At 35.2% G+C, this 27255-nt stretch overlaps 1 protein-coding gene across 1 annotated transcript; it reads left to right on the top strand.

Annotated features, from left to right (window-relative positions):
• The first annotated feature begins 4203 nt into the window (after window positions 1-4203).
• Window positions 4204-19005, top strand: LOC142344655 (uncharacterized). Its single transcript, XM_075396480.1, has 2 exons — window positions 4204-4615; window positions 16899-19005. Exons 1-2 carry the CDS (start codon window positions 4266-4268, stop codon window positions 18784-18786), a joined length of 2238 nt encoding a protein of 745 aa, XP_075252595.1. The 5' UTR covers window positions 4204-4265; the 3' UTR covers window positions 18787-19005.
• Window positions 19006-27255: the final 8250 nt, after the last annotated feature.

Here is a 27255-nt window from a genome sequence, read left to right as displayed (position 1 = left end):
CCTGGATTTGACCTTCATTTACTTATTCACATGAAGGGGTGATTAGTTAACAGCGGACAAAAGCAACGAGGAGTCCTTGTGAGTTTTAAGACTGATGATTAGCTGTAAAATTCAGTTCTATGGATAAAGAATACGTGACTAACACGATCAATAATAAGGTTGAACCAAAATATGTGAGTTGACAGTTGAAATTTGATTGATGCTTTTGATGAACATGAAATTTTGATTTATACTTTTACCGTCTTTATAAAAGTCTATTAAAAAACTTTGCATGCTGTAGCAAATTGAAGTGAAGTTGGGTGGAATTTCGGGGAAAAGTTGCAAAATCAGTGTTTGATCAAGAGTTCTGTTTGTTTTTTGCTGTAATTTTAAAAAGGTGCCTAAAATGTATTCTATGAGATGAAAGCATGATTTTTATGGCAAGGCAGCTCAGAAATGTTTGAGCATTAAAATTAATATCCTTTGGGAAGTCACTAACATAACAAGGTGGTAGCTTTTGAGGCATAGTGGGAATGTTTGGTAGGGAAGAACAAACAGAATAAAGTAGGATTGTTTTTGGGCTTTGATTTCGTGAATTGATTGAAAAAGGGGAGCTAATTAAAATTCTAAATGAAAAGGCAAATCAGGAGATATTCGTTTGTAGATGAATTCCCAGTTTTATCTGAGAAGCTCTCTGAAGTTCCGTTGCTGCTTTTCATCATTTCCACTGAAAAGCCTCTACAGGTGAAAGGGTGTAGAAAGGTGCCGTGATCAAAAATGCTCAAAATAGGCTGTGATAATTGTGTAAGTTCAGTGGAGGAAATATATGTTCACAAGATAAGATCCGCTTTTGACAATCAGTACGCGAATTTTGATGATAGCTAATTATTTCAAAGAGGTATATAAGGTAGCATTTGAAATGTGGTTAGCTGTCTAGTCGACTTTAAAGAATTGGAAAAAATCGTTTAAGCTTCAATTAGACGAACAATTAGACAAAGTTTAGAGTATTGGAATACAATTAGAGGGCCTGAACAGGATTTAGAGAGAGCCTTAGCGTCTAATGAGAATTCAATTCTCACCATCGGACGATCGCGCCAGAAATTTGTGAGGTCATTTTTGATTGGCCTTAATTCGTGGTGTCGATATGTGTTGCCTCAGATCGAATTGAATTGGACCGTAGAATGAGCTTAATCCATTTCTATTTTGGGACAATTTATAATATCAATAAAGAGCATCGAGTTCGCAAAACTTTTAAATTTTGTAATTGCTTTTTGTCCTGGACCTTTATTTTATTTGGGTTGCTGTTTAATAGCAGCAAAGTCATAGCGACTATGTTGATCTCGTCAAGTGAATAAGCTGCCGAGTTATTGTTTTTGTTATTGTTGAAATTTTGCCCTCATATCAATTTGTCCAGGCAGTACCCTGACCTACGAGCAAAAACAGCTGGATGAAGAACGCCGCCTTTTGAAGAGTTAATAGAAATTAGCATTTCAATTGTCCAGCTATCAGCATCGCTGATACGCATTTGAAGGAATAGTTGTCAGTTTTTTTTTTTAAATTCCAAAAAATTAAGATTGTCAGCAGAAGTTTAAAATTTTCATTGTTTTGATTCTTTAACGCGAAAATCGCGATATACAATTTTTAAACCGCGAATGCAACAGTTTCTCCTGCTGCATAGACATTATTAATTGCTCTCAAACGAAGTTTGTAGCAATTAAATTGGTCCTGTCGGTCTTTTTATGCGATTTTTCGCTTGACCAATTTTTCGTCTGACGCATTTGACTTTTCGTCCTCAAAAACGGGATGAACAGGTAGCGCCCAGCGCGCATTAAGTGCTCTTAGAGCCTTTCAGCTCACTAGTCTTCAAGTATGCGATTCACAGAATCTGTTTTGGTTGGAGACTTATACTTATGGTGCGAAGGGACGTTCTTAGAGATTGAATCCCCCCCACTGTTGCCACCCCCATCAGCCCCTCGGTGCAACCCCCCCCCCCCCCGCTGCGCTCACTCACGCCCCTTCAATTAAAGCTAGGCTCACTGAACTTTGCCTAGCTACTGACGAATCCAGCCGGTCGTTTGAGAGCATTTCGCCCGACGTTAGTCGGTTCTGAACAAAATAATTTTGCCAATTTTGAAGTCAAATTGAAGTGATTTTTTGTCACGCTGAAACAGGAAGTGAAGCAAAAAAGCGAGTGGTTTTGTGGCATAAAGTTTCTTAATGTGAGAAAATGGCGTGTGAACAAAAAGAAGGTTTCTCGCTTGTGGTTTTTTTTTACATGCGGCAATTGGACTTTGACTTTTACTGTTTTTCGATTTTTCATTTTTTAAATGATTATCTCAATCGATTCAGAGTCCAATCTAGGAAATGTTTTTTTGTTAGTCAATGATAATTCTTTGAATTGTATCTGTCCTGCTACCTTTGTTCTGGTAAGTCTTGGTTAACATCTCTAATGCTTTTTGGTACTGATTTTAGACTGTATTCTCTCATTAAGGAACTTGAGTGTTCATCACTACAAAATCCAATCAAAATCGTTTGCACTTTAAAAATGTTTTTGTACAACAATCATTTTTTCATCGTTTTGAGTTCCTTTGATCCCAATTGGTGTTATAGGAATCAATATTGGCTATTTTCGCCGGGTATTTTTACGTTTTTCTGAAAGTGTGATTATCAGCGTATCGCATGGTATCAAAACTGCTCTCGAACGAACTTTGATTAATATGTTATTTATTTTTTGAGTTTGTGTGATCTAGATTGATCTGCATCCAGAAGTTTATGCAGCGGAACACAAGTGGCGGAAGTTTACTACTGCACCTTTAAATCATAATTGCGGTGTGTAATAACAATGACTTGAAGCGCCTTAGTGTACTTAGCGCCCTAGTGACACACTTCACCTCCCTCTTTCGAGTGATAGGCTGTTGCAGAATTCAGCTCCTAAAGGTCCTTCGAGAGCATTTCGTCAGTACTGTCGTTTGTTGGTTGTTTTCGTAATAGGTGAAAAACATGTAGTAGGAAATTATCATTGAAATTGTTTGAGAAATAAGAAAAAGTGGATATTAATTTCTTCGGCAACCTATGAGCTGTGAGGTCTTACTCGAAAATGATGGTAGTGATTTTGTGACCACTTTTTTAAAATTGTTTTAGCTTATCTATATCAATACGGTGACTCACAATTTTTTTTGCTCTAGACTATGGTTCGACGAATAAAATTTTTGTTCCTGGCTTTTATTTGCTCTCGACTGAAGTTTGAAGCCATTTATTGTAAATGTGATGGTTTTTATACAAAATTTCTCTTGACTGGTTTTGCGTTTTTGTTCTGGAACATTCTTTGACTTTTTCCACACTTAATTTGTTCATTTTGAGTGATATAAGTTGGTCTCGGTCTGAAATCATGTTTGTTGCTAAAAGCGATTGTGATCGATAGGAAATCAAAGACATTATAGCTGAGTGTAATCAGACTGCCATCTGGGGGTCAGAGGTTCCCGGAGTGATTTTTTACACTCATTTAACTTTTCTAAGCTGCACCCCCTCTAAATAAATTGCCCCGCCTGTCATTCGAGAGTAATTCATCCGACGTTAGTCGGTTTATGTTTATAATTGCTTGTTTTTTGAAATTTTTGAATTATTTGAAACATTTAAAGCAGAATTTGGAATTTCTGCGGCTAGAAAAAATTTGAGTGTGTTGCTACTGAGACCACATATCTACCTGTTTCACTAACAGTGAAGTGGCAAATTTAAAATATAACCCGGCCATTATGAAGACTGCGTCTGGTTATTAGTTGACGAGAGAAAACACTTTTGGTATCATTACTGGCTCACTTAGTTGTCAATTTGTAATCACAACTCTACTTATAATCAATTCTAAGTAAAACAACAAGGCTCTCGTAATTCGTTGAAGATAATCTGCCTTCTCGTACCTCGTAATCTGAGTTCTTTTTTGACGAATTGTTTCATGAAAAAATTCGGTTGCATCTTAAAATTTATTTGTTAAACTATATTTGTTAAGCCGTTCAAAAAGATTTTGCTTCGCTTATTCAACTTTTTTTTAGTTGGCTGTGATACAAGTATTGATCAGGCTGCAGGTTGGCAATTATAAAAACTTATTTCGCAATCCCTATTTTGTAAATTATTACATAGAATAACTTGCATCCAACTCATTTAAATATCGGTGAATTAAATTATGAATTATATCATTGACGTGTCTCTTGACTGTAATATTTCAGAATATGTTTGATATTCTTCAGTTCGGAGTTTAGTTTGTACATGTTTGTCCCTTTGGTCCTACCGCAATGGGAAGAAGACGATCAATATTGAAAGCAAACACAACAGTTACGAATGTGAATTCAAATGAGACCACATTTTGTGAGCAAGATGATACGTATTTCGGTCCAATGAATGAGGGTAAAAGACGCCGGCGGGTCAGTTTTAATAACAGTACCTATGTGCGACCAATTGCGAGAGTTGGTCAACAGTTGTTGCAACCACGTGAAAATGAGAACAGTGTTGGAACAACTGACGATTACCAGTTGCCCACGAGGTTCAAGTCGGCCGAGGAGAACTCCGAAGACTTTGCGGACTTCAGAACTGCGACAGGTGTGCATCGGCAAATGACAGACATCACTGAGGCGTCCTCGATTGCGTAAGTAGTGTTTACTATCGATACAATCATGCCAGCTGAAATGCTTGTTAGCCACTGGCAATGGTATGATTGAAAGAGGGTTGTTTGGCTCCGATTTTCATATTTGTAGCAGTTACTTTGGTGTACAATAGCATCAAGTTTGGTACAACTTGGACAGCTCTTCATTTGATAATCCGCAATTTGGGATTGAGTGGTCTTCTCGCTCATAGATGTATTCTATATTCTATCAACTTTGAAGGACGATAGAGACATATTTGGGCTGAGATGACTCTTTTGGTTATTAATAGCCGCCCTCATCTTCTCAGCCGGCTATTATAGCGCTCCTATTTTTTACGACTCGAAGAGGAGTATTGGTTTTCTCTCGGTCTTTTTACGACTCGAAGAGGAGTATTGGTTTTCTTAAGGTTTTTTTTTTTTTACCGGAAGTACTATTCGTTCAGACGATGTTTTGACCTAAAAGCGAAAGCGAGTAAAATTGCAGTGTGAACTAATTTTTTCTGAGCGAGAGAAGTTTTTTGATCATGCGCTGCGTTTAGTGAATGACTTTTTGACATTGATAAGTAGTTTTTGACTGAATGGCACATATAGATAACCGTTTTTAGCCGTTTTTTCGTCTAAGTGGCCTAGTTTTTTTGCTAGTAATTTGGTTTTTTGTAGAAATAATTCTTAATCGATGCTATGTTGAAATGCAAACCCGGGAAATTGTTAGCACAGTATTTTGCATAGCCTGAAATTGCGTTTCAAATGCGAAATTGGCACATATTTCTTGATTTTTTAGTTAATTTTTGGCTTTTTTTTTCCATTAATTTCTTCATATTTGGATCTTTTAGCTGTTTTTTGTCAAAAATCAGTTAATATGGCAACTTCCCTTTGATAATTCATATACTCAATGCCTCTGTCTACCTCGATGTAATTTTGTTTCATAAAATTGTACATTTGCTAATCCGATTTTCGTAGTTTTTTGCAATTTTTTTTCAGTTTTTTGTTTGTATTTTGCTTTTAATTACTAGAAATAGTATTTTGGGGAAGATGAGGGACTTTAATTTCGTTTCAATAAAAATTCAATCATTTTTTGGTGTTAAGTTTTTGAAAAAACAGATAAATTTTTTTCATAAATGCAGTCTTAAATATTTTTTGACCACTTTTTTGCAAAATGTTTCATTGTTTCGTATGTCTGAATTCTGCTTTTTCTTGTTTTATTCTGTTCAGCAAGCTGGATTTTTGTCTCGAATGTCTTGTTGTCTTTTCTATGTCTCGAATGCTGATCAATGAAATGTACTCGTTTTTCTTGATTTTTTAAAAATTTGATTAACTTTCAAAAATCAAGAATTGGTCTTTTTGTTACGGTGTTCCTAACATTGTGTCCATATTCTTCACATTCTAGTTTGTATCATTCTAGTTTTGTCCTGGCACCTACTTTTGTTTTCGTTATATTGATTTTTTCAGTTGTTAAAAAATTGAATGAATTCAGCTTTTTCTTAGATCTTGGTTTCTTCGGTTTGCAATTGATTTAATTCAAAATAAGGCAGTACTGGGAGTTTGCTAGATAGTCTTTTCCAACATTTCGACTTATTACTATTCATTTCAATTTTATTCCGAGCTGAGTATTGTTTTTAGACGATTGTTTGCCTTTGAATATTATTCTGTTGCTTTTGTTTTTCTATGATTAATTTAATTTTTGAATTAGTATGAAATCTTGTTGTCTAGCATATATACAACAAGGAAGAATCATGTATTATTTTTGTCTTAATTGCCGTGATTAGAAATCTAATTGTAGTGGTTCTCGGGTTCCTAAGTTTGAGCACTCTTTTTTGAATAATTTTGACTTTCCTGTCTTTTTTGAAAAGTTTTTATCTGCCGTTTGCTTTCGCGATCTTTTTGAGATTAGAATCATTAATTATCTGAGGGCAATTGATGGCCCTGTCAGCTTTGTCAGGCTATCAGTTTTTTGACCATCCTAAATATTTCAGACTTTTTTAACGTTACCAAACGTTTTCAATAATAAAGTTTTGGTGCTTCGAGTCGCTTCCGGAATTCTTCCGGCTATGTTTTTTTTTACAGGAAGTAGATTTGTTCACGCGGCATTTTGACCTAAAAGCGAAAGTGAGAAAAGCTGTCTCGGTGAACAGATTTTCGCTAAGCGAGAGAAGTTTTTTGATCATGTGCTTCGTTAAGTGAATGACTTTTTGACTTTGAAAAGTAGTTTTTGACTGAATGGCACATATAGATACCCGTTTTTAGCCGTTTTTTGGACTGTGGCCCAATTTTTTTTGCTTTTAATTTGGTTTCTTATAGAAATAAAGTTTATTCGATACTATATTGAAATGTCAACCTCGGAAATTGATTCCACAGTGTTTTGCAGAGCCTGAAAATGCGTTTCAAGTTGAAAATTGGCACATATTTCTTGATTTTTTAGTTAATTATTGGCTTTTTTTCTATTAATTTCTTCATTTTTGGATCTTTTAACCGTCTTTTTGTCAAAAATCAGTTAATATGGCAACTTCTCTTTGATAATTCATATCCTCAACGCCTCTTTCTACCTCGATGTAATTTTGTATTATAAAATTTACATACGCTAATCCGATTTTGGTAGTTTTTTTCCGATTTTCGTCAGTTTTTTGTTTGTATTTTGGTTGTAATCGCTAGAAATAGTGTTTTTGTGCTACATGAGGGACTTTAATTTAGTTTCAATAAAAATTCAAAAATTTTTTGGCGTTAGGTTTTTGAAAAAAGTTAAAACTTTTCCATAAATGCTGTCTTAAAAGTTTTTTGACCATTTTTTTTTGCAAAATGTTTCAATTTTTCATATTTATGAATTCTGCTTCTTCCTATTTTTTGTTCTCTTCAGGAGAATAGATCTTTGTATCGGATGATTAGTTATCTTTTATTTGTCTTGAAAGCCGAACAATGAAATGTATTCGCTTTTCTTGAATTTTTTATTGATTTTTAACTTTCAAAAATCAAGAATGTGTTTTTGTTACGGTGTTCCTTACATTGTGACCATATTCTTCACATTCTAGTTAGCATCTTTCTATCCTTGTCCTGACACCTACATTTATTTTCGGTATATTGATTTTTTCAGCTGTTAAAAATGAATGAATTCAGCTTTTTCTTAGATTTTCGTCATTTCTTTGGTTTGTATTTGATTTCATTCAACATAAGGCAGTACTGAGAGTTTGATAGGATGCTTTTCCCGCAATTTCCACTTAAGACTATTTACTGCAACTTTCTTCCGGCCTTGGTATTAAATTAAAAGATTTTTTGCCTTTGAATATTCTTCTGCTGCTTATGTCTTTTCTATTATCAATTTAATTTTTGAATTAGGGTGAAGTCGTGTTGTCTAGCATATGTACAACAAGGACCAAGTGTGTGATGTTTTTTGCTGTAGTTGCCTTGATTAGAAGTGTAAGTATAGGTGTTTTCTGATTCTTAAATTTGAGCTTTCTGTTTTGAAAAGATTTAACTTAGTTTCTAAGATTATTATCTGCCGTTTGCTTTCGCGATCTTTTCAGATTAAAATCATGAATTATTTGAAGGCAATTGATAACGGTGTCAGCTTTTTCAGTCTATCACTTCTTTGACCACTTAAGGTTTCTTTGACCACTTTTATTTAGGTTTTTTAACGTTACCAAGCGTTTTCAATGATATAAATTTTTGCTGCATTTTGTTTCTCTTAGTGACAGTGGTTTAAGTTTCACCAATTTTTAGAGCAGACCTGTAGAAGTAGTGAGTTAATGGTTTAATACAAAAAGTAGTGGCTTCCGCTGCACTTACGGTTTTGTTAGTGAAGTTTTGATGCTTCGAGTCGCTTCCGGAATTCTTCCGGCTATGTTTTTTTTTTTACTTCGTCGAATAAAAAAATGTTTCGCTTTACCTCATTTTGCCGCCTTTTCAACATTTTGCGTGAAATCTTTTTGACTTCTCTAGGCTAGTCTCTCTCTTCTCTCATTCTGCTAAAAGTGATTTTAAACATCAGTTGCTCAGCAAAGCAATTCAAAATGAACAGAGTCAGTATAAAAAATTGAAGTCAGAAATAGAAACGGGATAAACCCACTATTTGAACGTCGTTCCTATAAATATTAGTTACCTCTCTCTAATGCTTATTGTTATTGATAGTAGCCCCTGTAGCCTCTCTCTAAGAAACAGAAGTATGTTCAACTACGAAATGCCATCAAAATAAATTGGACTTAAATGTTTTTGTACAAAAATCTTTTTTTTTCAATATCTTCTGTTATTTCAATCCCAATCATGCTTATTGGAATCAATGGCGGCTATTTTCCGGCAATCTGCCGGGTATGTTTGAATGAATGACTTTGACTGTGAATAGTTGTTTCGGCAAAAAAGTTCATTTTTTGATCATGCGCCGCGTTCAGTGAATGGCTTTTCGACTTTGAAAGTTTTTTTTTGAGAGAATGTCGCATATAGATAACAGCTTTTAGCCCTTTTTCGTCCATTTAGATCAATTGTTTTGGTTGTAATTTGTTTTTTTTAGTCAGAATAATTTTTGATCGATGGTGCATCATTATCCAACTTTCTGAAGTTAATACCACCAAAGTCTTTTGAGAGCTTAATAATGCGTTTCAAGTTCAAAATGGGCCCTCTATTCTCAATTTATTTAATTTTGGCTTTTAATGTCTGTCTTCTCTTTTAATGTTAATGTTTATTTTTTATCATTGAGTAAACTTTTTCTGAAAAATTTGTATGGCCATTTCCGTTATACAATTCAAGCATTGCGGGTTTTGGTCAATTTTTCTAAGTTTTGTTTTTCTTTCGTTTTAAGTAATAGAAAAAGTCTTTCGGTGCACAGTCAGAGATTTTAAATAAGACTTAATAATAGCCGCAAAGCGATAGATGAGTCTATTATTGGCCTTCTCTTGGATTTTATTATTTCGTCAACAGGATTTTTTAACGACCATATGACGTCACAATAGCCACTTCAAATCTGTTTTTTTTCTTCATTTGATCATGCAATGTCAACTGAATAGCTTGCGTGACGTCATTTTCACTCGTAGTGGAGAGTGTTTTTTGTTCGCGTGATTTAATTTTTGGTCACACGTGACTTACCTCACTCCAAAACGACTTCCTTTTTTGGTCCGCATTCTGAGGTTGGCTATTGTTTACTTTAAATCAACGAGATAAAGTCAATTGTGTGTTCCACTCTAATTTAAGGGTATTTAAGGGCAGTTATTAGAAGCAACAACCTCAGCATTTTTTAAAAGTTTTTCTGGTCTGTTTCTTCAGCTATATTTTTGAGACTGCAGATCTACGAAGCTATTGCGGCTATTTTTTGCATGTTTTTTAATTGCTCTTGAACGCAGTTCATAGCAATTGTTGTAAACGTGTGTGTCTTTTTTATGCAAATCTTTCGCTTGACAATTTTGCGCTTTTCTTCTAGAACATTCTTTGACTCCTCAAGTGACTTTTTCACGCTTTCTTTCATCATTTTTGAGTGATCTGTAGTGCTCTGAAGTAAAGCGTGTTGCTAATATTAAATCGATTGCAGAATAGCAGAGGTAAGTGATTCGTAGCACAGTTGTTAGCGAGTGTGATTGTGGATCGGGAGGTCAGTGGTTCGAATCCCGCGCGGGAAAGGTTTTTTGCACCCATAAAGAAAAAATGATCTGGGCTACAGCCCCTGAATTAAATTGCCTGGCCTGTCGTTCAAGAGCAATACTTCCGACATTTGTCGGTTTATGTTTGTTTTTATAGCTGCGAAGCTGTAAGCTGAGCGAAGCTATATTGCGTTGCTCTTGGTTTTTTTGTTTTGTCATCTGACGCCTTTTTTTCGTTTTACATTTGTTCACAGAGCAAAGCTGAAAAAGTCAAATTTTCTGAATGACTTCTTGCTTTCATTAACGACATTTGCGCGCGTGACGTCATTTATCACTCGCTTTAGAAAAAGTTTTTAGGTTATTGGCGTGATTAGATTTTGATCATACGTGACTTATCTCACTCAATAAAATGACTTTTGCCCTTTAAAACTTAAGTTTAATTTGAGTTTGTTTAAGGTCAAAGGAACTATGTGCAGTAAAGGTCCTTAATAAGAGGCTTCTGCGGAATGAATTTCAACAATGAATTTTTTGCATGTTTTTTAATTGCTCTTGAACGCAGTTCATAGCAATTATTGTAAACGTGTGTGTCTTTTTTTAATGCAAATCTTTCGCTTGACAATTTTGCGCTTTTCTTCTAGAACATTCTTTGACTTCTCAAGTGACTTTTTCACGCTTTCGTTCATCATTTTTGAGTGATCTCTAGTGCTCCGAAGTTGCTAATATAAAATTGGTTGCGGTGTAGTAGAATTAACTGACTTGTAGCGCAGTGGTTAGTGAGGGTGGGCATGTATCGAGAGGTCAGTGGTTCGAATCACGGTGGGTTCAAAGTTTTTTGCACTCATATAGAAAAATTGATCTAGGCTAGAGCCCCTGATGAATTAAATTGCCTCGCTTGTTTTTCAAGAGCAATTCTTCCGACATTTGTCGGTTTATGTTTACATTAAAGCTGGTTTTACTGTTTTAAAATTTAGATGATGGCTATTTGATTTCTATTATGGAGGATAGCTATGTAATATTCAAGACTTGCATGCTCAAAAATATCCTCGTTTTTCTGTTTGCTTTTAGTTTTATTTTTAATATTCAGAAATTACGAACTAGTACTATTGTCACTGTTTTTTACATTGTGTCCGCACTATCCACGGTCTAGCATGTATATTGGTAGCTTCCTACAAAGACCTAAAGTTTTTTTGCTTTACCTTTTTTAGTTGATAAAAAAATTAAGTATTTTAGCCTTTTACTTAGATTTTCAGTTTTCTCGGTTTGCGATTGTTTTCATTTAGTATAATGTAGCCCGGAGATTTTGCTAAGTTTACTATTTTGCATAGTAATTTTTATTTTCTGTGTAGTTAGGTATTGGTAACAAACGTTTTTTTGTATTTAAGTATTTTGCTTTCCTTTTTCATGCTAATTTAAATTTAGCAATATTTTTTAAGAAATAATTTCGTGTTTTCTTCAGTCCTAATTGATAGTTTTCTATTTTATATATTTTAGAACAATTTTCAAGCCGGTCAGGTTTTACAAGAGGTTTCGAAGATTACAAAGTTTTGTAATTTCAAAATTTTACAGTAAGTTTTCTGTCAAAATTTTTCTGTCAAAATGCTTATATCGTTTCTGTATGACAATGAAACTGTTTTTATTTTGCTTGTTTCGATGTGAATGCTCAATGAAGTTTTTCGATACGACGGGGACTAATATTTTAAACGTTTTTTTGTTAACTTTGATGAGGAAATGCTTAATTGCTTTCCCACACACGATAGTAGACACACTTCGAGTCGCTTCCAGAATTCTTCGGGCTATCTTTTCTATGAAAAAGTTTTGCTTGGCGGACGTTTTTGCTCTTCTAGAACATTTTGACTTTTCAGTTGACTTTTTTGCGTTTTTCTTCTTCATTTTGGTGATTTCATTTGCTATCACTCCGAAGTTTGTTGATAAAAACGATTGTAGCGTAGACTTCTTTCGTGGACTTCTCTAGCAGTCTGTGTTCGAGGGTTTCCTGGTTCGAGGGTTTCCCTAGCCGTCTGTGTTTCCTCACATAAAGAAAAATTCTAGGCTGCAGCCCCTGAATTAAAGTGCCCTGCATGCTCTTCGAGAGCAAGTTGTTTAACGCTAGTCGGCTTACGTTGTAGTTAATTTTTTTTCATTTCAGCTGGCTATAGCGCTCCTATATTTTAAAACTCGCCGAACAAATTTTTTTTGCCTTCTCATTTTGTCGATTTTTTGACTTTATGTGAGCTCCTTTTGACTTCTTTCGGCTAGTTTTACTCTTCTCTTATTCTTCTTAAAGTGCTTTTAAGCAGCAGTTTTCAGGAGAGTTATGTGAAATGAACAAAAAAATTAAGTAGATGCTGGATAGATCCCAGTTTGAGATGCCCTGTGTTTTAACTCTGTTCGAATTAGTCTTAAATGCTCAATCTGATGTTGTTTGTTACTGATGCCAATCCTGTATTCTCTCATTGAGAACAGTAGTGTTTCTAAACTCAATCTACCCATCCAACTAAATCTACCCAAAATACCTCGCATTTTAAAGTTTTTGTACAATCAATATCGTACTTTCAATTCCATAGGGAGTTATGAGAATCAATCACGGTTTTTCCCCGCAATCTGTCTTTGAGTTCCAATGAAAAGTTGATTCAGTATACGAAATTTTTTTGTGGCAAACGATTATAATTGTTTGAATCTGTGATTTTTTCGGTTTTTTGATCTTACTAAAAGATGGCTAGATGATTTGGTGATTTGCCAAGGCTAAGAGGTGATAATTACCGTAACCTCTTCATACTTGTTTTTGGCACCGTTCTGTTTATCTTCAGTATCTATAATAGTTCTGAATCACAGCGTTTAGCTTTTTAATCTGCGGTTGTCAGTTCTTTTCTAATTTTTTTCTTTCATTTTTGTTGATTTGATTTAATATAGGGCAGTTCTAAGAATCTGCTCGAAAAATTATTACGAAATAATAACTTTTTTTGTAAGTTTTTTGGGGCTAGCGTTTGTTGTCAGTTGATTTCTGCTTATATTTTCAGTATTCCTTTGTCCTTTTTCATGACTAACCTAAGTTTTAAGAGGTTGATCTTATGAGCCTAACTTGTCTTTAGGGGTAGTAATGTGAATTCGCGGTGATTTATTTACTTGGGGCCGTTTTTTGGGCTATACTGCAACATTACCAAATAGTACGTTTTCAGTAATTCAATGTTTTCTGGTTTCGTAATTTTTGGGTGAATTGTCTGTTTCATTTTATGGGAGTATTCTTTAATGATGTTTTCCTTTTTGTCTTATTTCCTATCTTATTCCCTTTTTTCCTATCGTTATGTTTTTCAAATACGACAGTTTTTTAAGCTTTAGCGAGGTAATTTTTGTAGCCAAAAACTAGTTTTTGTAGCCAAAACAAACTAGTGATGTCGCCAGAGAACTTTTCCCTCTATAATAATTGGTTCCCCTGTTTTCTTGGTCCTTTCTTATTCGCTCAAGTAAATTATTAATAATGGTAGTGCTCAATTTCCTTGGGTTTTCTCCTACTTTTATGATGATGTTTGGTTTCTCAGAGGTTCCGACGCTTCGGGAATTCTTCCGGCTATGTTTCTAACGTGAGACGCAGTTCTGACCTCAAAACTAGAAGTGCAAAATGGCCATGGCCTATTTTTTTGAAGAGAACGACAAGTTGTTTTGGAGCACAATAATGGGTTGCGAGGACAAAATGGGCCAGATTTTTCAAATTTTTAAGTTAATTTAGACTCTTCTTTGAAAATTTTGTTCTTCGAGTTTTTCATTTCCGGATTTGTCCAACAAGTTCTCTTCAATTCGCCCCGCTTTTGTGTTATTAGAATAATCATTGTCATGAGCTATCACAAATATAGATTTTGTGTTATTGAGAATTCAATCATTTGTTGCCGTTTAGAGCTTGAAATTCAACGAAAAATTGATTTCAGAATGGCAATTTTTTCAATAATTTGACAGATTTGAGAAAAGGTTTTGTTTTGAGTGTGTAAATTTGGTTTGAAATTATTTAATTTGAAAGGAAGATGGCTCAATTAATTTGGTTCACTGACAGGGCTAACAAAAAGAACTATTTTTTTGTTTAATAGCAGCACAGCGATAGCTGGGGCTATTATTGGCCTTCTCTTGGTTTTTTACAATTCAAAGAATTTGAATTGTATTGGGGCGCTGTCTTCAAGATCTGTTCACACATTTTCATGATTTTTGAAGTCAAATTGGAGTAGTGATTTTGGTCACGCCGAAACAGGAAATGGAGCGAAAAAGCGAGTGGTTTTGCGGCGTGAAATTTTTTCGCTCTAAATTTAAAGTGGAGTGAGAAAACGGTGTTTGAACAAAAATTCGCTTTCTCGCTAGTGGTTTTTTGTTCACATGCGGCAATTTCACTTTGATTTTTACTGTTTTTTCAATTTTTTGGATAGAATTTTTTTCTAAATGGTTTTCCCAATCCATTCATAGTCCGTTCTAGGTCTAGTTTTTTGTTCAGTCAATGAAAATTCTTTGAATTGTACGTCAGGACTTGTCCTGCTATGTTTTTTTATTTCGTCGTTATGATTTTTGTTACAACCATATGACGTCACAGCCACTTTTTGTTCATTCGTTCATGCAATTTAACTGAATTGCATGTGTGACATCATTTTTCGCTCTTATTGGAACGAGTTTTTTTTGTTCATGCGCGTGATTAAATTTTTGGTCACACTTGACTTACCTCACTCTCAAAAATGACTTCCTCGCTTTGAAATTGACTTTTATTTACTTTAGTTCAAAGAGATGAGGTCAAATGGGTGTGTGTCACTCTAAATGAAGGTTATTTGAGATCAGCTAATAGAGGCAGCAATAACTTGTACAGATTTTTAATCAAAATATAACAGATCAGCCTTCAATGAAAAGACGAATTTTTTGTCTGTCTTTTTTACTGTTTTTTTAGACTGCCGATCTACGAATCTATTGCGGCTATTTTTTGGCAATCTGCCAGCTATGTAATTCAATTTTTCTTTTTGTTGTGTTGTTTTTAACATGTTTAGACTCACTTTCCAAGGTGTCCAATACCTCCATATTTTAGTTCATAGCAACTTTATCTTTCTGGCAAATATGATCTCTTTAAGTGGTTCTCAAATCTAAGTGAGCTTTCTCAGATCTCTTTAAGTGAGCTCAAATCTATCTAAGTGTTTCTCAAGATTTCAACTTTTCCGTTCAAAGTTTTTTGCTGTTGATATGATTGAATATAGTGTGAGACTAAGAAAATGAGATTGCTACCAATAACTGATAGTTGTTTTCTGAAGTTTTATATGGGCTGTAAGTTTTTCATAGGTCTAGGATTTGGTATGAAATTTTCGCTGGGAGTTTTAGTCTTTTTCTTTATCTTTGTCCTAATAAATAAATTTATATTTTGCGAGAGGTCGAATCCCTTATGTCAAAATTCCTTTGAATACAAGAGAGCTATAAGTTAAAAATTTTTAAGGTGCCATTAATGGGTTGTTTTAAGTAGATTTAGTAGTTTTGTCTGAATTTTCGCTGAATGGCTGCTGAATAAGTATTTTTCACATTATCTTGCCTTAATTATGTCCGTGTTGAGCGTTTTTTCACGTTTTTCATCCAATAAGTTTAGCAAACTTGCGAAGCAGAGAAATGATGTTTTCTGCAAAAGAATGGTTTTCGCAATTTCAGTTTTGACTCGAGCCTTTTCTAAATTCAAATGTGAAATGAATAATGAGTTTAGTGCTCAGCTTATTTCTATTTTGTCCCACGGGACTGGTGGTTGGATTCTTTTAGGTAGGTATGAAGCTTCGAATAGGTGATGGACTTCTTCTGGATGTTTCTTTTAACCGGAAGAACTATTTGCAGTTCAGACAGCCTTCTTGCCTGAAAGGAAGTTTGAGTAAAATGTCAGTGTTGAACCATATTTTTTTTCCTGAGCGAGGAAAGTTGTTTTTTCATCCATGCGCTCAGTGGATGACTTTCGGATTCTAAAGTTTTCTATAGAATGGTGTATCACGCTTGAATTCCGGATTTTTGCGTGACCTAAATTGTGGTTGCTCCTCGCTCATCCAGACAGTTACAGGCAGCTGACCTCTATTGGCGACACTTTATTTCTAAAAGTCAAATGAAAAGAGCACCAAAATGGGTCTGATTGTTTTGCATTTTAAGTATACCTAATTGCGTGTATAATTTCTGATAACATTATTTGAATTCGCTTACTAAACATATTGCCTCACTCTAGCTGCTACTACCCCTTCCCCTCGTTAAGTTGAAGCAACGGACCATAAAATTGAGCCCCGTCAGTTATTCGAGAGCAATTCGTCCTACATTAGTGGCTGTTTGTTGTTTTATTATCAAAGTTACTGAGACCTCTTTCTTTCTCCAAAACGTTTTGGATAATATTTTGCATCATAAGATGGCATTATAGTAGTCATTAAGGTTCTGTAAGCAAATGCAAGCAGATTTGTTAGTGACTGGGCTGTACCCTAAATCTAGATATTTGGAGTTGATCGAATCAGCCCAACTTAACTAGGCTTGCTTTTAATTCACAGGACAATGTTGGCAAGATGGGGAGTACGATTTAGAAGGTAATTGGGATAAACCTCCCTCCTCTGTTCCTACTTCTCATTTGTCTCATTCGGTTCCCTTTTGTATTCTGCATTGATCTTTCAAATACTTGATTGGAATTTAAATTACAACCTTCAGTGCTCTTATCGAATTGAATCTTTTAGTTGTATGTCCTGAAATATTTCAATTATACATTTCAGAGCGTCGCCTTTTACCTCCACAAAGGTACCCGTGAACAACTCAGAGCTTTTAAACCAAACCTCCATTGGACTTCCAAGTGCACCTCTTTCACAGCCAATACCCTCTTCCGACTATTCAATCGTCCCTCTACAACCCAAACTTTCTCTAGACAGCCTGAAAGGCGGCATCAGTAATATAACTCTAAATTCCGTACGCAATGCAGTTTCTGGCTTCACGCAGCAGAACACAACTCAAATATCAGAGCTCAACTTTTCAAATATTAGCAATGGTCTCCCCGATCTCAACAGTTCGAGGTACGATTACAGAGATCAAACAAATTTGTCGAATGTGAGAAGCGGAGATTTTTCAAATAGTACGAAAGCAAGTATCGATTTACTTTTATGTTCTGATAACAACTTAGCTTTCAACAAAGGTACAGCTGCTAATGATGAGCCATCTTTTTTGGCACAGGATGTCGATTTGGAGAATTCAATTTTCAAGATTGCGAGTGACGGAGATGTTTTGTCTCAAAATGTCGCAGACTTGCAGCTCAGAAGTAAATTGTATGATGATCCACAACGTGATAAGGAGAATACTAATTTTTTTCTTGCCAATTCGGTTGATGAAGATGATTTGGGATCCCAATGTGGACGGAACGTGGCGATGAGTTTAGTTTTCTCTGATGACGAGTCAATGAGTCCGAAAGTCCTCAGCTCAAGCGAGATAGGCTCTCAAAGTAGTCCCATTGAAAAAGAGAAGAAAGAGTTGACAACGGTTGAAGTCGCAGGAAATTTGACAGCTCTCTTTGAACAGGAACCGGATATACCAGTTTTAAAAACTCCTGAAACTAAAAAATCCAAAGAGCAGTCATTACTAGGCAAAAGCATTACAGGCCACAAACAGTTCCAAAATGTGAATATGAAGTATAGCCAGTCGTCCAACTCTAGCGCGGACTTAGCCGATGTGAAAATGCCTGCGTTGAACCAGCTTAATTTGAACGGAGCTCAGTTACTGCGTCCAAAATTCGGGGGTCCTAAAAACAAGTCACCCATTGATCGTTTGAGAGACAGCGCATCGAAGGATATTGTAGAACGGAAACTGAAAAGACTCCAAAACCAGAGATCAGATTCTAATTCTAAGCAAATGCGTCGGCAGGTGATTGAATGCGCTGCTGTGAAACCTCCAAATTTGGAACCTATTGAGACGGAACCAAGATTGAAAAATATAATTGATTTTGAGGAGCAAACAAATATGACCTTGGCACAAACAAACGTTCACACAAGTATCACTGCTGAAGTTTCCTCTTTGAAGTCAAACTCAGAGCGAATGCACAAATTTGCTATGCGCGTTGATAATTTACACTCAAAATTTGACAGAGTTTGGTCGTTCGACACTGATAAGGTGATGCAACGGTTGCAGATAATTGTTGAACCAACGTGTGTGAGCGATGTCATCAATACAGGCTCCAGCGAATTGGAAACGCTGTTTCGTCAGTTGAACCCGAGAGCTTCTGAACAGATAGAAGATGCAAGAAATGTTCGAAAGCGATTAGAAGAAGCTCGTGGGGAATTAGAAAACGCAGTCAAGTCAGTTGAGCTAGGGCGTACACTGCCTCGACAGAAATTCGGCAAGTCATTTTTGTCGTGTCGAATATTCGCGAATCGAGTCGAACTGAATTATGGAAAGTTGCTGGATGTGGTATTATATTGGGATAAATCAACTAAGAATTTTGTCAAAATGCAAGCTTCACCTATTTCAAATCAAGAAATTAGTGAAAATCGAGCTAAGTTCCTTTCATTAGTAATCGAAAATCTCCAGCGAAGAAAGACAGCGTTCCAAAGTCATGATATTTGTGTTGTTGTCAGAATTGTTCATACATTCTTGTCAGGCCTTTTGAAAGAATCTTGAATGCAGTTATAACACAACAGCGTTCTGGGCATTGGTTTTATTTAGTTTGTTGTTTGTTATTTAAGATTTTGTTTTTAATGTAATGTGTGGAAATTTGAGCTTAATTTGTGAAGTTATCTGTTGCGTGAAAATAGTAGCCAAAACTTTAATTAGTGAGTATCAAAACTTGGGAGGCATTTTGTTGAAGTTAAAAAAATTTAGAATTAAATTTCTGGATTGTCAGGTTTTGACCAAAGTCACGCGAAAGCCGTTTTGTTGAAAATTGATTATCTGTAGGAAGTTATTTTTGCAAATATTGCGTGATAATTTAAATACTCAAGTCTGTGTTAAAAATTATGATGATTATGACAGAATTGCAGTATTTTAAACAGATAAAAAAATCTTGCCTTAATCAGAAAACTATATGAAGGTTTTAACATTTGTGAGTGTTTTTGTGATTTTCGAATTTGCATTTTTGGTTCATTACTAATTCGCTATAAATTAGAACATAGGGTGCATTGTTCTTAGAAACGGCAAGTTCTTCAAAATAAAGTATATGCAAGAAATTTAAAAAAAGACAATAAATAATAATAATGAGTAATAATGAGGTTTTTAATAGCCGCCGTCAGCCTCTCAGACGGTTATTATTTAGGCGCTCTCCTTTTTAAAATTCAAAGAATTTGATTACAATTCAAAAAATTTGAATTGTGTTGGGGCGCTGTCCTTTTTTTAAGATCTGTTCACACATTTTCATGATTTTTGAAGTCAAATTAGAGTAGTGATTTTGGTCACGCCAAAAAAGGAAATGGACCGAAAAAGCCAGTGGTTTTGCGGCGTAAATTTTTCGCTCTATTTTTGAAGTAGAGACAAAACGGTATTTGTACGAAAATGCGCTTTCTCGCTAGTGGTTTTCTGTTCACATGCGGCAATTTCACTTTTGTTCTTACTGTTTTTTCAATTTTTTGGATCGGATTTTCTAAACAGTTTTCAATATCCATTCGTAGTTCATTCTGAGCCTAGTTTTTTGTTAGAATCAAATTTACATTTCTTGCTAGTGTTTTTTTTGTTTCGCTAGCGGCATTTTGACATTGATTTTCTGTTTTTCTGTTTTGTTTTTTTTCTCATCTGATTTTATTTCGAAATGGTTTTCCGAATTCACTCATAGTCCGTTCTAGGTCTAGCTTTTTTGTTAAGTTAATGAAATTTTTTTGAATTGTACGTCAGGACTTGTCCTGCTATGTTTTCTTTAAGATCTGTTCACACATTTTCATTGGAGTAGTGATTTTGGTCATGCCGAAACAGGAAGTGGAGCGAAAACGTGAGTGCTGTTGGTGAGTGAAATGTTTTGCTCTGATTTTAAAGTAGAGTGAGAAAACGTTGATTGAACAAAAATTTGCTTTCTCGGTAGTGGTTTTTTCGTTCACATGCCGCAATTTCACTTTGATTTTTTTGTTATTTCAATCTTTTAGATCGGATTTTTTTTCTGAATGGTTTTTCTAATAAATTCATAGTTCATTCTAGGCCGAGTTATTTGTTTGAAACAAAATTTTCAAATCTCTGGTGGTTTTTTGCACATGCTGCATTTTGACATTGATTTTCTGTTTTTTATCTGAATTATTTAGGAATGGTTTCCCAATTCTCTCATGGTCCGTTCTAGGTCCAGTTTATTGTTTATTCAATGAAAATGCTGTGAATTGTACGTCAGGACTTGTCATGCTATGTATTTTTTAATTCACACTACCTAAATCGTTGTTGATTACGTTTTACATAAGTCACGACTTTCACGTTTGACTTCTGACTTACTTCACTCACTGTTTCAACTGAATGCTTTTTAAATCCATTCACTCAATGAATTACGCAAGACTGAATGCAGGCAGGGTCAAACGAGCGAAATTAAAACAGACGGGATAGCCCGATAAAACCCGGTCATTAAGTCATTGAGGTCAATAATGTTATCAAATTTCATTAGTGTTTGCTAGCTGACATTGGTATTCAGCTTATTAGCTTTCAGGTTAGAAGCTGAATTAAGTATAAGTTTAGAATTCAACCGAATCTGCATTCCGAATTAGAACACTTTTTGACACTGAAAAAAAAAAATTTGTCAATTTATCTCTTCTTTTTCTGTTTGTCCCGATACGAATCAAGCGCGTCAACGGCGGCTTTTTTCCGTTAATCTGCCGGCTATGTTCAAAAGGTTGAAAATGCAGTCAAGATTCATTTTTAACTAGAACAAAATGGAAAAATTTGAATCCATGTCCGCATCACCTGAGTAACAAGACCTGGCTCTTTTTCTTTAAGATTAAAAAAAGCTACCAGAATAAACTTAGAAGTGGTTCATTGTCACATACATACAAATCCGAAAACTCGTGCTATAGTTTTTAGCGCCGGTTTTTGCACCTTTTTGACGATGAAAACCGACATCCATTTAAAAGTAATGCTACCCTATTTTCAATTTCTGTATTATTTGGTTTTGTTTTTCAGTCTATTAGTGCTCTTTAGCAACTTTTTCTGTAATGGAGTTATTATCATCGGAGTATATGGATTTTTGTCAAAATGTTTTCTGAATTATCATTTTGTTGCTCTTCCAACTTGGTTAGAGTTTTTGTTTGCAGTAACTTAAATTAATATACTCCATATTGATAAATTGATTGAATGTATGTCTGATAAACCACGTGTAGCTGGCGGCTGTTGAACAAGGTACGCATTTGATATTTTACTGGTGCTATCTTTAGAAGCACGTGTTAACCCTTTTGCGACGTGAATGTCAGATTTCGGTTAATAATCAATTTCCATTCCCGCCACTTGTCGCAGTTTTATCATTCTTTGAATTTCAATTCTGTCGCTATTTAGTGTTAGTCTGTCATTATTAAACCATGATTCCTTTATCAAATTCTCCTCTTTGTTACGTTTGTTTAACTTGTTTTGCTGCAAACGACAGTCGTCAGCAAAAAGAATCAAATTTCATTTTGCCTCATCTACTCTTCAATCGTTAGCATAGATGAGAAACGAGAGAGAACCTATTACACTACGATGTGCAACCCCCGTGCGTACTAACTATTGAAGATTTTTGCCCATTCAAGTCAGCCATTTGTATTGGTTTTTCCAAATAGCTGAAAAAATTTCCAACTACTTCCCTCAAGCAATAATTTTGACCCTTTGCAAGCAAAATATTGTGATCTACAGTTTTGTACATAGGAATTTCTTGTTTTTTTTTAATTTTCCGGAAATTTTTACCGTTGCCAGTGATTAGCCTCAAGCAAGGTTTCCTTTGTTAAGTTTTTCCAAGCACTCATTTCTCTCCTGCTGTTGGTGAAGTTTTGCTCAAAAAATTTAGTTCTATGAATATCGTGGAGTGATCACTAAATTTTGTTCAATTTTTGTTTGTTTTGATTTTGAGAAAGCCAACTCAATACAGGAAGCTGATGTGGGTGTGGTTCTGTAAGGTGTCTTTTCTTATAAATTGAGATCAAGTTGTGAAAGAGTATGCCTAATAATCGTTTACTTTATCAGCCAGCCAATATTTCAATTTTTAAAATCATACCAAAATTCGGCCAAATCAGCCCTCAAGCAGCGAATGGCAACCAATTGGAAACACTGCGTTAATCATAATAAACTCGTCAATATCTGTGCGATGGGTGTTCAAAAAAATGCATCTATTTGACTAAATATACTAAACAAAACAAGACGTGATTATTTTTTCTAAATGTAATGTGTTTATTGACAGTTTGAGTTTTAGATTTTGGCTATCCAGATAAATTTTAAACTGAAACGGTTTGTTTGATTAACTTTTTCCTTGAAAAGAAAACTCCAAAAATATGGATTGCTGAAAGGTCTACTGAAATTGTAGAAAGGGAAAATAACAACCTTCTGAATGTGAATAGTTCCTGTCAGATTCACCAGAGAACTGTGAAACAGGGGATTCGATTTCGATTGTAGAAAAAACCAAATGAAAACCTAGCACCATATAGATGGAATTTATGAGTATTAATAGTTTTTTGTCTCGAGTTTTCATAATTTTTGTTAATTAACAAAGCACGCATTTAAGATAATGATGCATATTTTGATAATGATGCATTTTGCGTAAAAATAGAGGGTAAAAATCGTTCTAATTTTGCTGAAAACTTTGGCCAAATAAAGGCAATTTTTGAGAATCGCTGGCAGTTGAAGCTTGAATTTTCTCGTTTATGATAATGTTCTATCTGTAATAGAAATTGAGGGGTCAAGTTTGTTAAGGCGACTGATAAACGTATATTAGGTGTTTCGTTTAGTTCAAGACTAAGTGGGTTTAGTTGTTGACAATACATTGTTTAATTGCTCTGAAACGAAATTGGTTCCGATTACAGTGGTCGTTTTGTTCTTCAACCAACAAATTTTGCTACTTTTGTCTTGAGAATAGCGAGACTGGTAACGCCCAAAGGTTTTAAGTCGCTGATAGGCTTTCGAAAAGCATTACAATCTCAATGTGTGAAAAAGGAGAAACCGATTTCGATTGTGGAAACAACTAAATAATTTCCTAACACCATATGAATGGAAATTATGAGTTCTAATGTTTGATTTTATGTGTTGAGTTTTGGTAATTTGTGCTCATTAACAAAGCACTCATTAGAGATAATGATGCTTATCTCTAAATTGCATTGAAAATCAAAGATGCATTTTTCAAAACTAGAAACTTTAATACGTGGTAAACGGGGATATTGGTGCATATTTTAAGTGATGGGGCAGTTAAAACACATAAGTGAAAATGGAAAAGCAACTCATATATTAAAAACTGCCAAATGTTAAAAAAATAAAGGGTTAAAATCGTTCTAATTTTGCTGAGAACTTTGGCCGAATGAAGGCAATTTTTGAGAATCGCTGGCAGTTGAACTTTGATTTTTCTCGGTTTATAATAACGTCCTATCTGTTATAGAAATTGAGGGGTCAAGTTTGTTAAGACGACTGATTAACGTATATTAGGTGTTTCGTTTAGTTCAAGAGTAAGTGGGTCTAGTTGTTGACAGTAGATTGTTTAATTGCTCTAAAATGAAATTGGTTCCGATTACATGATTCCTGTTGTTCTTCAGCCAACAAATTTCGCGATTTTTGTCTTGAGAATTCAGATAAACTGGTAACGCCCGAGGATTGTAAGGCGCTGTTTTCTCGAAAAGCATTACAGTCTCAGTATTCGATCCACCGAAACTGCTTCGGAGTCTTGAATTCATTGTGGAAAGAGCAATTCTTGAAATCTAAGACCCCATAGCCCTGTCCATCGCCATCATTTGGACTCTCTGACCTCTTTTGCTCTCCCACTCACCCCGTCAGTCTAGATAAGTAAGCTTCGGGTAGCTGGAACAACCAAAGCCACTGCCACGTCAGTCTTTTGGGTGTAGTCTCAGTCGGACTGCCGATAGATTTCACTTTCAATAGATGGAACTCATCTGGTTAAGATACATCAAACAAGAATTCTTTGGCGAATCTCAAGTGCTGTGAAGTTGAAACCGAAGTTTTTTCCCGTTTACTGGATCTGAAGTTTTTGCAATTTAGGACCTTATTGTTTTTAATTCAGCCACTTTCGAATTGTCAACTGGTTTACGCTTCTCTAATGAGTTTTTGGATTGCTTAATACAGTATTTCACTGTTTAATGATTCGACAGTGCTTTCTTTATTAGGAATTAAGGAGTGGAATGATTGGCTTATGCTGGTTGTGTTTCTCTTTATTTGTTTATTTGTTCTCAGTAGTGGGACTAGTGTTCTTTCTTTGGTAGTTTGGAGATCGGAAATCCCCATTTTTCTAAAATTTTAATAACTGATAGCGAGTTATTTGGCTTTCACTTGGTTTTTACAACACGAAGAGGAGTAATGATGTTCTAAAGATTTTACGACTCAGTAGGGAGTATTAGTGTTCTACCGGTTTTTACGACTCGAAGAAGAGTATTGGTATTTACAGTTATTTTAAGCTGAAGCAAGTTTTTTCCTGATCTCTGACCTTTTGTTTTTCATCATTGAATTTTGATTTCGACTTTAACAGTAGCTTAGTTTGCAATATATGGTAATTATGAACTAACGGTGTTATAAACGATCGGTGTGTTATTTTGAGAAGTTTCTTCCTATGATACCCCTTTCCCTATTCAAATTCAATACATCCTACCTAACTACGCATCACTTACCTACCAGCCCCGACCTACCCTAGCTATACACCTATCTCCCACCTACCTACCCCGACGCCATGCCCCATAACGACCAGTCCCTGCCCCGTCTCGACTAACTTTTCCCCCAACGCCCCCACCTACCCACACCCCTAAAATTACCCAACTTACCTATCCCAAACTTACCTGGAACTCTCTCAGCTACCTTACTTAGAACAACCTAAAAATTGGCTCATGAATTTCGAAATAATCTTTCCTTACTTGCATTTAAGCTGATAAGGCTAACTGAGTGTGTGTAACTCTGATTGAAGGTTATTTGAGAATAGCTAATATCAACAGTAAGTTTTTCTCAATCAAATTATAACATTTTTGGTCCTTCCTATGAAAAGATAAGAAATTTATGTTTCCTCTCTGTTTTTTTAAATCTTTTTGAGACTGCAGATCTACGAAGGCATCGCAGCTATATTCTGGCAATCTGCCAGCTATGTTTTTTTTTGCCGTCAATGATGAGGTTTGTTTGGTTTTTGATGCTTCAAATGCCTTTTTTGTTCGTTCCATTGTTTGTGTTTTTGTCGTAGTTTTGAAGTGTGTATTTTGGCTTGCAGTCCAGTGGGAACCAATTTTGGAAAATAAATTTATCAAGGTATTTTGCCCTGGAAAATTGTTTCGTTATTTAAGTTTTGTTCACCATTTTTGCTTCAACTTAAGGTCAAGCACATTCAGGCCGGCCGTTATCTCATCTCCTGATGTGTGGTGACACTAGAACTGTACAACTATTTATTTTCGAGAGCAATTGAATGAAATTTTGGCGTCAGAGTACATAGAGAAATGCTTCAAAAAAAAGGAAGAGAGAAAAACTCAACCGTTGGGTTGGCTTTACTATTGAAAAAACCCGACTGTGTTCTAAAAGTTAAATCTTCTGAACCTGAGCAGCTTTTTAAGAGGAGTCGAAAAACAATATTGTCTAAAATGTAAGCGATGGTATTTTTAATCTCCTCAAGATTTTAGTCAAGATATCTGGTGTGGCTATACCATATGACGTCACCGCTTACTTCAAATCTGCTTTTTGTTCATTGATTCATGTAGTTTTGAGTAGTAGTATTAGTAGTAATATAAATCTTTAGTTACCGTAGAAGCGTTCAAAAAATGTTAAATGGTCGAAAATTAAAAGATCAAATTAGCAAAAGTAGCCAGAAAAATAGATGTTAGAATTCAACAGAAATTGAAAATTTACAACAACAACATCTAAGGTACCATATGTATGATAAAATTGTATGTATTGTTTCTCATCGTTAAAGAGAGTTTCTGTGCTGCGGTCTTTGATTTGTTATTGTCCACGAAAAAGCTGATGCTGACTTTCAGAAATCCGCAGCGTCATTTATGATAAAATTTTTCTCCTGGCATCTGTTTTTAGCTCGTGCGAGTGCCAGACGTTCAATAGCGATTGTTTGTTGTTTTAAGACCTTTGAGTCAAAGATCTGTCGAAAGATATGCATTTTTCTTTGTTTAAGATTGCAATAAAAAGACTTGTCACGCTCGATAAGTTGATAGCAAAGCGGCGGAGCTTGATAGTTTTAGCAGGGAGAAGTAGTCATTGTAGCCAGAGCACCTTTGCAGGCCATGGATATTGTGTTCAGTTTATCCTCGTAGATCAGAAGTCTCAGGAAACCAGGCCGGGTACCCATTAAGAGAAACCGACAAAACATGCCTGGACTGAATTAAATTAAACTTTTGGCTAAAGGTTGAACGAAACACTTATTTCCTTTTGAGCAATTCAATGATCGACGAGCTTTCATTATTTTTTTGCTTGTACATGAGCCTTTATGTTTTTGATGCCCCCTTTGTCAGATCCTTATTAATGTTGAAAGTATCTCATTTCCAAGAAACATTATCCAATCCACTTCTTTTAATGTAAATGCCCGCCTTTAGCTGAATTGAAAAACAAACTGTTACAATAAGCCCAGAACCGTAGCGATAATGTATCTTTTTAAATACGTTGTAAGGAGAGGCGGCTTTATCAGAGGAGGTTCGTATCGTCGGCTGAGCAAAAAAATTGCTGTTTCGAGTACGTCAGTTTATATCATCAATACTAATCAAACGAAAACTGTTCCTAGCACATTTACCTGAGAAATATCACCAGTATGTGGACGGACAGAACTTCACCTGTTCTTACACCGGAGTCTTGAAGCTAAATAAGAATCTAAAAGTTTCACCCAAATCTTTTTCAAAATCAATATGAATAATTTTCAAACAACGACGTGTGATCCACGGAGTGAAAAGTTTTGCTGAAATCCAATTAAACAACTGGGCGTTTTCTTCATATTTCGAATGGATTTAGAAATGTGAGCAATTGTGTAATTGTCGA

Source organism: Convolutriloba macropyga, chromosome 8 (assembly GCF_964194025.1).
Source record: "Convolutriloba macropyga chromosome 8, txConMacr16.3, whole genome shotgun sequence".
NCBI lineage: Eukaryota > Metazoa > Xenacoelomorpha > Acoela > Convolutidae > Convolutriloba > Convolutriloba macropyga.
The sequence above is the reverse complement of the archived record's forward strand: the minus strand, read 5'-3'. Positions and strand labels throughout refer to the sequence as shown.